Below are 11,993 nucleotides of genomic sequence, written 5' to 3' on the forward strand. Positions count from 1 at the left end.
AATGAATGGCTGGCAGGAAAGTTGACATTTTAAGCCTTAATAAAAAATCGATACAGGGCTTTAGAATATCGATACAGTATCGGGAAATGAAATATCGCGATATTTCAATGTATCGATATTTTCTTACACCCCTAGCGGCAATGGATGTAAACACATGCATATTGCTACCGCGACACTAGCGCTCATCATGAGCCATCAGCGGAGACGCCGGCGTCTTATCGAGGCTTTTGAGCGACATGCCTCTTGTACTTGGGAGCAGCTACGTAAGCAGCGTTTTTTGGAAATTGTAGTCGTGATTTTACTACTTTCTTTTACAACTTTGATTTTACTGCTACTTCTACTTCCTGMTGTCTTCATCGTTTTTTCGCCAGTAGAAACAGCTGYTTGTTGATCACGTGACTCCCATGATGCGAATAAAGTGTTTCCATTGCAGTTTTGRGAAATGCACCAATTTCGAGGAGGCCAAAATCCACCTCGTCCTAGCGCAAAACCATTTTGTTGAAAAAAGTAATTTTATTCTAAATTGATGTGTTTACATTGAGCAAATTTATTTTCAAAATTCTAATTTGCGCATTTTCATGGTCAATGGAAACGCAGCTACAGTTGTTCACAAAGTGATGAACCTCGCCCCATCCTTGCTTATGAATGACTGAGCCTTTCTGGGATGCACCCTTTATACTCAGTCATGACACTCCCCTGTTTCCAATTAACCTGTTCACCTGTAGCTTTTTAGCATTCCTCAACTTCCCCAGTCTTTTGTTGCCCCTGTCTCAGCTGTTTTGGAACATGTAAATGAGTGAATATTTTAAAACCTGTGCAATAGGTTGCCTTCAGGCTCAGGCCTCCCTTGAAAAAGAGATCTGAGATCTCAGTGGGATTTGCCTGGTTAAATAATGGTAAATAAATAAAAAGTTTGCAAAAAACAAAGTTTATCAATTTGAACATTAATATTGTGTATTTGTAGTATTTTCATTTGAAAAGGAGTTGCAATGAGGATTTGTTTAACACTTAATGCAATGTCAAATGAAACAAACAGCCAGTAGAAAAAAAGAGAAAAGTTTTGAATGTCAGAAGAACTCGTGAGAAGAGCTTTAGCTCAGTGTACCATGAAAGATGCCCCAGTTTGGACTTTATGCTTCCAGCCCTGCATAAGTAGTGCATTATTAATCCTTGATGTAAAGTGCATTTGAAAATCCAAAATGAAAGTTAGCGTTGGGTGTTTCAGCTCTGAACATGATTTTCTTCTGGAGAGGGAGGAAATGCTTGAAGCCGTATTAAACTCAGCCCACTCGGTTCCTCTTTGCTGTTTCTCTGAGAAGAACCCTCCTCTGTTTGGCTGCTACTCAAACATGAAGTTGCTGACCCCAGTGCTTCCACGCTTTATATTTATTCTAATTGTCAGGCCAGATGTTATCTGGGCCCATATTACGTCAGGCGGGGTGTTGGAGAATCGTTTGTCCAGCTGTTCTGGGGGGATATCTTTGGAGGAGGAGCTCAGCTGGCAACGTTTTGGTCTGTGTTTTTGTCTTCTGGAAKGGAATGACCGTCTGAAAAAAGAAATATCTCAGTCAGGCTTGTACCCTTTAGACTACACGCAGCAGTCTTCATGAAGACCAGTTGGATAAAATTTCTAAAAATTTGGACCGAAAATGGACAAAGTATCTTGTACTGTCTACATAAACAAATTAAAAATTTGCTCGGGGTGAGAGAGGCCGAGAGGAAAAGGGTGGATGTGAGGAAATGGGAGAGTGATGGTGTTTTGTGTGTGTGTGTGCGTTTGTGTGTGTGCCCCTCTAAAGCATGTCTTTTGTTGCCTGACATTCTCAGGTACCATAGTTACAGGTTAGCAGCCAACAGTTCTGCTTTATCTCCTTTTTAGCTCTTTCTTAGCTCGTATTGAATCAGTTGCCCAATAAAAGATCTCCCTTTGCTCCCTGGATGTGTTTTTATATTTGTCTCTGTTTCAGCAGGTAGTTAAAGTTCAGGCACTGATTTCTCGACAGCTGTTTGACTTAATTCAAACTTGGCAGGTTTATTTTTGGTTCAATGAAGTACACATTTGATATTTATTTACACAGAGAAGTGAGTAGATTCAAGGGATGTGTTTGTAAAGAGTTGCATCTTCATTCATCAAGTAAATTCTTGAACTGCTACAGTGAATTATTGGCACTGATGAAGATCATGGCTCTTGTCGTGTAAGACTCTGTTCCAGCTAATAAAGTAAAGCAGTATCTAAAAGTAGGTGAATTTTCAGCTCTGTTCTGTAARGTCAGTGGTTCTCTACGTTGGTTTGTGGTGTATTTTCAGTGTTGTATGACTATTTTCTGGATAATGAGGCTCCTAAAGAGGCCCTGAGTTATTCAGAAAGGGTTGGTGTGTGCATGAATCACAGCAGGTGGTGTGTCATCAGTAGACAACAAGGTGTATATCATTGAGGCCTCTGCCCACCCACTAATCTGCTCCCACACCCCCTCTTCTCTCGCTTCTTTCTCCCCAGCTTTAGTATAATATCTAGTTTGTCTCAGACACATTCATCTGCCCCCTGAGAGGCGTCTTACAGATTAACGGTGGATGGAGTCGGGAGGCAGCAGCCTCTCACTGATCGCTCAGCTTTTAACTCGGGCTGGATCTGCATGCTAACCCAGTAGACTTTGAGACCTAAAGAGGAACTGTGTGCAGACCTTCAGAGAACCCACGAGTCTAAAGAAGTGTTGCTGATGAGCCTGGGCTCAGGGGAGGCTGTGGTGGTCGTGGTTTGTCCAAGAGATGCATGAAGGATCCTTGGTATGTTTCTGTACAAAGCCCTTAAACACAGAGATGAAGAGGAGGACAACCAGGTACACACTCTGTGGCTCGGTGTCATTGGTCAGGCTTTGGGATTMGACCTGTTTATGCAAATGTTTCACCYCACTGCTAATTGTTTTGATTCAATTTAAGGTCTGGTAATAATAGCTGTAATGGTGGCTTTTTACACTTTCATGAGTGGGGAAGAACAGTTATTGTTCCTCTATATTAATATGTTTTGGTCTCTTTTTGTTTTTCAAACCATGTGCTGACAGTTAGAATCATGTTGCTGTAAAGGTGTTGGTAAAGTTTCATGAATTGTTGAAATGTTTCTGTGTAAAGCAGGTGATAATGTTCGRGGACTTCCCCTCTTTGTGCTGGGAAGGATTAATGGTACTTATCCCCTGGGTTTCTCTGAGCTGTGCTAGAGAAACAACAAAACAGTAGGGATTAATTAAATCTTGTAATTTAAAAACCAAACAAAAGGGCATTTTACAGGATGTGCTTTCTATTATTACAGTTAAAAACAATAAAATGTTTGATACCCGAACTCAAGCTGACTTTAATTTTTTTTCATATATAGTTCCAGGATTAAGGGGCACACAGCCTTTTTTAATTCTTTTCAGCTTTGGAGTTTATTATTTTCAGGGCACTGTTCCTGAACATGTGTTTGTGTCTTTGTTTTAACTCTTTTTGTTTGTGTGTTTTTGGTCTATTGAATAACAGGAAACAATTTAAAATCTTGTAAAATTGAAGCAATTTTTTTTAAAAACCTGCAAATCCAATCGTTTTAATACAAAACACAATAAGCCTTTAAATCCAGACAATAAGATTTTCTTCTACGCAGCTCACAAATGTGTTGTCTTTTGTCTTTCAGTCCCAGAAACCCTGGATAGAAAGCACTTTCACCAAGAGGGAATGTGTGTACATACTTCCAGCGTCAAAGGACCCCCACAGGTATGCYCTCTGACCACACTCCGGTGTGTCCTTTGTTGACAGCCATGGAAACAAAGTAATTGCAAGGTGTGTGTCGAAGTTGGCCCGAACCCTAACCACAGCTCTCCAAAGGGAGAGTGAGTCTGTTTTAATGTTTATGTCTGTCACCATAATTACATATTTTCAACAACACTGAAGTCATGAACCTGCGGATCTTGTACTTCAAATACTAAGAAATTTTTTTTAAAAGTATTTATCTATTTTAAAATTTTTCATTTGACTCATTAATCACATTTTTTATTCAGTGTTGATTTTCTGCTTTAAAAGAGTAAAATCACAAGGCTGCACATGTGTTTTTGTGAGGAATGTTACAAAGCTACGTCAGAACTMCATACAGGCTGGCTTGTGTAGACAAGTTATCCTTGTCGACTTGGTGTGCGTTAGAAGTGCTCACAAAAAAGCTAAATTAAAGGTACAGTAGCTCCAGCTAATGTTCTTTATATGCTGAAACCAGACAATGTAATCTGTAAAAATCTTTTAATCAGTAGAAGTTTTTGGCTTTACTGTTTAACAGCCTYGTTTGTCTGTGAGCTATTTCTGTTTATATTTCAACGAACCTGGATGCCTTCCTTTCCTTTTCTTCACATACAGTCATGGTGYATGACTTCTTTGTTTTTATTTGTATTAATAATTGTCCACTGGCTTTCCTCCACACACTCCTGTACCTGCCGCCACTCCTTGATGGTTTTTAGTTGTAAGTGATCGTAACCTTATTCAGCATGAGGTCGACTAGTTCTGATGGAAGAGAGTTTAAAGGCCGGTCTGTGTGCCTCTCTGGCAGATAACCGTCCTCACATAGCCTCGTTTACTGTCAGCTTCAGCTTTATGTTACCTGTAGTGTAGCACAACGCACCTTTTGTCATGTCAGTCAGTTTGGTCATCACTTTTTGATACTGTGTGCTGTTTCTGACCCTTTTTTACTGCCTGTATGATGCTGCTGGCATTTTAATTTCCCTGAAGGTATCTTGCAAGGGATCTATAAAGTTATATCTAATCTATTCTAATCTAATGTTGTGAAATTGCTTTCCAGATGCCTTCCAGGATGCCAGATATGTCAGCAGCTTGTCCGGTAAGGTTTTATTTTATTTATTTTTCCACTCAGGTTTTTTTTTTTCCCCACTTGTCAGGATGAATTTGTTTCCTTGGAAAAACATGTTTTACACCAACAAAGCTTSACAAATTATTAAAGTTTTAATTACTTTTTAAAGCAATTAAGAGAAGAAGCCTAGTGTCATTATTTTAGGATTTTACAGAATAATTGTTCTCCTTTTGTCTCTAARAAATACAAAAACAGCCATTTTACTTCAAACTGATTGTCYTTTATTTTTATTGCCTTTTATATGTTTAAATATATTTATTCTAAATGAATGATTGATTACCCAATTGTTTTATAAACTATAAAAGGTTTATCTTGACCAGGAGTAGGGGACAAATGTTTATAATTGGACAACAAATCGTAAAAACTTACTGTAAAAGAATGTTACCTCTAAGTAGTCTTTAAGGATTTTTATATTTCTGTTTTTACTAAATTTAGTATTTAGAAAACATAACTTTTGTTTGTAGTTTTTATAAACCTATATTGAACGTGTTCCTCTGGATCTCATAAAGATAATTGTTCTTCTGTTGCGTCCTGTAGGTGCTGCTGTGGCCGGCTGGTGCGGCAGCATGCCGGCTTCACAGCCAGCTTGGCCACAAAGTACTCGGATGTGAAGTTGGGTAAAAATTCCAGCCTGCCCAATCCGGAGGAGTGGTCTGTGGAAAAACACACAGAAGCSAGCCCAACTGATGCCTATGGTGTCATCAACTTCCAGGGAGGGTCTCACTCWTACAAGGCCAAGGTACAAGGGTCTGATCTTCTGTCAGATAGCATGATTGATTTCTTCCTCAAGATACTCTGTTGTTTTGTACAGTGTAAGTCTAAGTGGTAATAAGTTTGAGAAGCGAAACTCATTATCACTTGAAAGACCACGTTTTATACTAATTGTTTTGCAACACTAAACAGGTTTTGGTTTCACATTCAGAATGAATGTGTTCATGTGAGTTTTTTTTTTTCTTGGGACAGTATGTGCGTTTGTCCTACGACACTCGGCCCGAGAGCATCCTGCGGCTGATGCTYAAGGAGTGGCACATGGAGCTTCCCAAGATCCTCATCTCTGTCCATGGAGGAGTTCAAAACTTTGAGCTGCACCCACGCATCAAGCAGGTGGTGGGCAAGGGCCTCATAAAAGCTGCAGTCACCACGGGGGCCTGGATTCTCACCGGAGGGGTCAATACAGGCACGTAGTTTGGATAGAAGGTTACGACTGACATCTTGAGTAAAGTGCAGAGTTTTCTGCTGTTTCACTGGTTTTGCAGAGCTTTGAAAAGATCTCCTGCAGAAATCCTGAAGTGCCATTTCTTCACCTAAACTAATTCAATTTTAAAAATCAAAGTTAAGCWAACAAATGGATTCATACTCAAAATCTAATTAACTCTAAGTTTTATAATTTATAATTGAAAATAGTAAAAAAAATCAGTTTTTACATGAATACTTACTCAGTGTTGACATAAAGTAGAGGTAATGAGAGCTGTAAACCCATGCCCTGGCATAAATACCAATGGATGTTGACTGTAAACAAACACCGACACTGTATACCAACGTTCAGAGCCGTGAGGGTGATGTGCTGATGCAGCAGAACGTGTGAGACTGGCCTATAAGCATGTCATTTGGCTGCGAACAGCAACTGAGCTGTGTCTGCAGCCACAGCACGGCGTTAAGATGCTGCGATTTGATCATAGTGTTTAAGTTATTACTCACAAGGTCAATTACCTAGACCAGTGATTACTTTTAATGCCTCATTGGCACCATGGCCAGCTGMGATGGTCTCCTGCCTCACAAATTACTGCTGAATCCATGAGATCCATTAGCTGAGGACTGTGGCTCATAAACAGCTTCAGGACTAATGCACTTGTTGTGGACTGGCTCACTGGTGGCACTTTGGTCAAACGCTCTAGTGATGTGGTCTTTGCATGTCGCCACACTCTGCAGGTCAGGTTTTTTTTAATTGGTTTTGGGTGAAGAACCATTGTTAAAAAGTTAAGATAATAATTTAGACTGAATCAATAGTTCATTAAGGTTTTATTTATTTAATTGTTTATGTCCCAAAGGTGTGGCGAAGCACGTAGGAGACGCACTCAAGGAACACTGTTCAAGGTCATCAAAGAAAATATACACTATTGGCATCGCTCCGTGGGGAGTCATCGAAAACAGGAACGATCTCATCGGCAGAGACGTAAGGCGATTTTATTCCTGAAATCCTGTTTAATTTGTCCCTAATTTAAAGCTCATCTCTTCCCATTTCCCAAATGCAGATCACCGCCCCCTACCAGACTCTGCTGAATCCCCTCAGCAAACTAAACGTCCTCAACAACCTGCACTCTCACTTCCTCCTGGTGGACGACGGGACGGTGGGCAAGTATGGAGCCGAGGTGAAACTGCGGCGAGACCTGGAAAAACACATCAACCTGCAGAGAATACACGCACGTAAGAAAAACACCATTAAGCCCTAAAAGTGTGGCCCAACTTCGCCGAGATATTAAAAATTCACCAGCACCCGTGAGCCTGAAGGTTGAAATGAGCGCAAGGACAATTAATTATCGTTCGTTTTCCTGGCAGCTCGTCTCTGCTCGGTGGAACGTGTGTGATAGCAGTGAGATTTGTATTATCAGCTCAGCCTCTCTCACACTTTCAACAATGTGCAGCTGCTTTAAGAAGATAGTAGCTGAAGAGAAACGGCCGGCGTGAACTTAAAATTGAAGCAGCCTCAGTGTGCGACTGGCTTAAAGTTGTCAGAGTGATTGTTGGGACTCGATAAGCTCCGTATGAATGCAGACTTTTTGCTGTCGTTCTTCTAGGAATTGGTCAGGGTGTTCCTGTTGTGGCGCTGATCTTTGAGGGCGGTCCCAACGTGATCCTGACTGTCCTGGAGTACCTTCAGGAGAGCCCTCCTGTCCCGGTGGTGGTGTGCGAGGGGACCGGCCGTGCTGCTGACATACTGGCCTACGTCCACAAGCAGACAGAGGAAGGGGGGTAGGTTAAACACACGCAGGAAGAAAATGAAGCCTTGGCCTGCTAAAGACAGATTATTTTAAATTACTGTTTTAGCGATGGCTTCCTTAGTGAAACCTTGACGGGAATAATGAATAGAGGATAGAGCAGTAAAACTAGAATGAAAAGGAAATAACCATAATTAGACCACACACAGCTGTCAAGATGAGATTCAAAATAAAAATCAGTCTTAATTATTCACTGAATTATTGCAGAAAGTGTMTTTTTTTCCTCCTTTCTTTTAATTTTCTTTGATGGCTGCTGTGTTCAGTGTTTGGCCCTCATCTATTTTGGTTCCAGTGCAATATTTAGAAGCACAGTTTGCTACAGAGAGTAGTTGAGGATGTACTTTCAGAAATAAAAAATTCTAGGATCACAATATGAACAAGTTTGTCTTTTACATAGTATAATACAACAGTTTTTTGTGTTTTAACCCAAAATATATTTAAATTAAAGGTCACTATCTTTCTAAAATTATCAAAAAGTATATTTAGTTCTGTTGGACTTTGTGTAATAGAGTCAGATGGCTAAAGTTGGGTTCATTGTGAGAAATAAGAGAGTTGCTCTTGAGAAATCACAAATGTGGTCAAAAAGGCTTTTATCAAGTGAAACAAAAAATGTGTTGGAGAAAAGACAGGAATGTTAGGTGTGGCAACATCAGCCTGGAAATAAAAAKAAATACTCCAGCCAGTTTTCACTCTGACTGGGTCAGTACTGATTCTGAAATAAGTTCTGACATCTGAATACAGAAAAGCTGAAGCTGCTTTCAAGGTCCTACTGTCTAAAATAGGGAAATGTACTCTTTGTTTATGTCTGTTGGTTCCAAACTTTATAAAAAAGAATACTTTGCATGAAAGAACAGCCTGAGGTATGAAAATSTTTAAAATTTTTCTGAACCGGTTTCTGATCCTGGTCTAATAGTGTTGGAATGTTGACATGGTTGGATTCTCCGTGTTTACTTAAAAACGTTTGTATTTGTTAAGGACACACCTTTTTGTTTTAATTCATGCATTGGCTTTTCATTTTCCATTCTGCTATTTCTGCTTTTGTCCTCCACTTGTCCAGTTTTCCAAACCTTTAAGGACAACACTGCTCTCCAGGAAAGAACAGTCAAGGTTTTAGGTAATAGATGAGTGAAAAAGCAGCTAATGTTCAAAGACCTCCATCAAGCCCATAACAATACTGTTCTGGATCCCTTTAAGAAAATAAAACAAAGTCTGGCTTCTTGGAACAAAATTTCCAGAAATAAGGTGTGGCTCTATACTTTTCCACTGCTCTGAACCTCACATGCATTCAGCTGAGGCCTGAGTGGAAACTGTGGTCATAGATCTGTTAACAAAACAACATAAACCCACTCTGGCAGGGAAGTAGTCAACTATGATGCAGTTTTATACAAAGTACATGTCCTTTGAATTTAAAACTATTTTTTGGGGCCTTTACAAAGTTTTCCTCGAAAGTAAAGCTGTAGTTCTCAYAACTCATTCCTGAGCAGCATCACACCTGTGTTCAACATTTTCAGGACTTGCGGCAACAAGTTTGCTGCTGCTCTTTGATAGTCATCAACAATAGGGGAGAGCGTTGAAAGGGTTCATTTCCTCTGTGTGTACTTTTACTAAAAACTAAACTTTGTGTAAACTGATACTGTAAATCAGCAACACAATGTAGCATCTAATGATGAGTCAGATGTCTGACTCAGAAGAAAAGTTAGTAATCAAGAGTTCTTTGAGCTGCTGGAGGATTCAAAATCCAGCCTTTAAAACATTTTACAGCAGCGTGTTTGAACAGTTTGATTATTCCACAGAGGTCTTCCTGATGGAGTGGAGACGGARATCATTGCAACCATCAAGAAAACGTTCAACTTCAGTCAGAGCGATGCCATCCATCTCTTTCAGACTCTGATGGAGTGCATGAAGAGCAAAGAACTGGTAATCATCTGCAGATTTTATTTAACATGTTCACATTGTTTCACAATTATTTTCATTAGTATTTTGGTAACAGTTCTGCAGTAAATCAGTTGTGAGGTTTTAAAAAAAAGCAACTTTTTTCACATTAACTGAATATCAAAAATGAACATCTTTCACAAGACGGGTCAGTCCAGTACTGACATGTTCTGTCCCAGTTTCATGGAACTGTCTTGTGAATGAGGCTGTAGTGTGCACTAATTTAAACTACCATAGTTGGTAACTTTCAAAAATTTAAAAAAGGAAACTCAAGTAATTATTTCTTGTGGGATCATTTTTCCATGTGATTTATAACCTCATCAATGAAACTACAATGACTTTAATCATTAACATAATATATAATATAATATAATATAATATAATATAATATAATATAATATAATATAATATAATATAATATAATATAATATAATATAATATAATATAATATAATATAATATAATATAATATAATATAATAGTTTGCATGCTGGGGTAAGAGGAAATTTATAATAAAAATTAATAAACATTTATTTAAACTACTAAACTAAACGTCATCATTCATCAAAACTTTATATTGCCTACATCCATAATTTAAAAAGAAAACAAATTCAGGTACAAACTGCAGTTTGTGTTTCACATCTTTTCCTAGTCTCTACACGTGATCTCAGTCTGTAAACCTTTAAATAACAACTTAATAAGACCACAGTCTAAAAACCAGATGATGGTAAAACACTCAGAGCGGCTGATGAATCCACTGTTAAAAATCTAAACTGGTTTCCGTTGTCAAACAATCTGGATGGTGTCTGTGGGAACCTAATTTAAAAAGTGTTATCTTTTTTCTCTGTAAACAGATCACCGTGTTTCACATCAGCTCAGAGGAGCACCAGGACATCGACGTAGCCATTCTGCGAGCCTTACTTCAAGGTTTGTAATAAACTGTTTTTTTAATTGTCCTCCCAAACTTTTTAAAGAAAACAAGACAAAATAGCATAAATTAGATTGAGTCTAATCTTTAGCTACAGTTGCTGGTATTTAGTGGTAAGGATATCCAGTTTTTTCATGTTTTCTTTGGGATATAGATATGCTTTGAGAACACAGCTCCCCTTGTGTGCCCTTTTCTTTCTGCTCTTGAGGTCATGTTGCTCACATTCACATGAACTCTATTTCAACAGTCACTGAGTCTCAGACTTACCCTCCTTGCCTCATCGTTTTAAGCAAAAAAGGATTTTTTCCTCCTGCAAACTGTTCCATTGAGTTGTATAATCTCATTGTATTTCATACTTTATTTGTAATTTTACATTTAAAATGAAGGAAAATCACACATTTACTCTCCTTTGCTTTATTCCAACACCTGCTTTAAAGAGGGAAAAGCAGCTTCACATTTCTACAGCTTATTCACACTCATTCCACTTCTTCCAGAAAAGATGAGAATTTCAAATGATCAATGGTTTGAAGAAACTGCTTCAAGCATTAAAAAGAAAAAAAGGCCCCGCCTGTTCCCGAGACGTCCACTCAAGCACATTTTTAGACTCAGTGCTGTCATCTCGGTGCAAAATCAGCCTGTTCTTAAATACATCAAAGATTTTCCCACTGAAATACAGTTTAGTTACCAGAACTGTAATGTAAAGTGAGATTAGAGGGTTGGTGTCGGGTGGCTCTCAGGATGATCTGACTGATTATGTTGAAGAGACTTAATCCATGATTCAGATTTACTCTGAAGTCTCATCTGTTTCAGTAGTGATTAACTGCTATCTTTATTAAACCTCTTTAATCCTGCTAACAGGAAAATTTAGTTCTTGTCATTCATGGCTGTACTTTTGTATCTCAGGAACAAATGCATCTGCCTTCGATCAGCTGGTCCTGACTTTGGCCTGGGACCGTGTAGACATAGCCAAGAACCACGTGTTTGTGTATGGGCAGCAGCTTCTGGTACGTACACCTGTATTCGTGAGTGTGTGTGTTTCTAGTACATACACCTGTATTCGTGAGTGTGTGTGTGTTTCTGGTACATACACCTGTATTTGTGTGTGTGTGTTTCTAGTACATACACCTGTATTCGTGTGTGTGTGTGTTTCTAGTACATACACCTGTATTCGTGTGTGTGTGTGTTTCTGGTACATACACCTGTATTCGTGTGTGTGTGTGTTTCTGGTACATACACCTGTATTCGTGTGTGTGTGTGTT

General features: G+C 39.0%; 1 protein-coding gene across 1 annotated transcript in view; it reads left to right on the top strand.

Annotated features, from left to right (window-relative positions):
• The window catches only part of trpm7 (transient receptor potential cation channel, subfamily M, member 7), a gene marked incomplete at its 3' end in the record, with an annotated part of 34,128 nt that overhangs the window by 8,868 nt on the left and 13,267 nt on the right, over positions 1-11,993 (top strand). The window contains 10 exon segments of the mRNA XM_014010433.1: positions 3,662-3,741; positions 4,811-4,849; positions 5,417-5,618; positions 5,843-6,056; positions 6,928-7,052; positions 7,132-7,303; positions 7,675-7,849; positions 9,669-9,792; positions 10,661-10,733; positions 11,638-11,738. Of these exon segments, the coding sequence (XP_013865887.1) occupies positions 3,662-3,741; positions 4,811-4,849; positions 5,417-5,618; positions 5,843-6,056; positions 6,928-7,052; positions 7,132-7,303; positions 7,675-7,849; positions 9,669-9,792; positions 10,661-10,733; positions 11,638-11,738 (1,305 nt within the window).

The sequence above is a fragment of the Austrofundulus limnaeus genome, unplaced genomic scaffold (genome assembly GCF_001266775.1).
Source record: "Austrofundulus limnaeus strain Quisiro unplaced genomic scaffold, Austrofundulus_limnaeus-1.0 Scaffold69, whole genome shotgun sequence".
NCBI classification, from domain to species: Eukaryota; Metazoa; Chordata; class Actinopteri; order Cyprinodontiformes; family Rivulidae; genus Austrofundulus; species Austrofundulus limnaeus.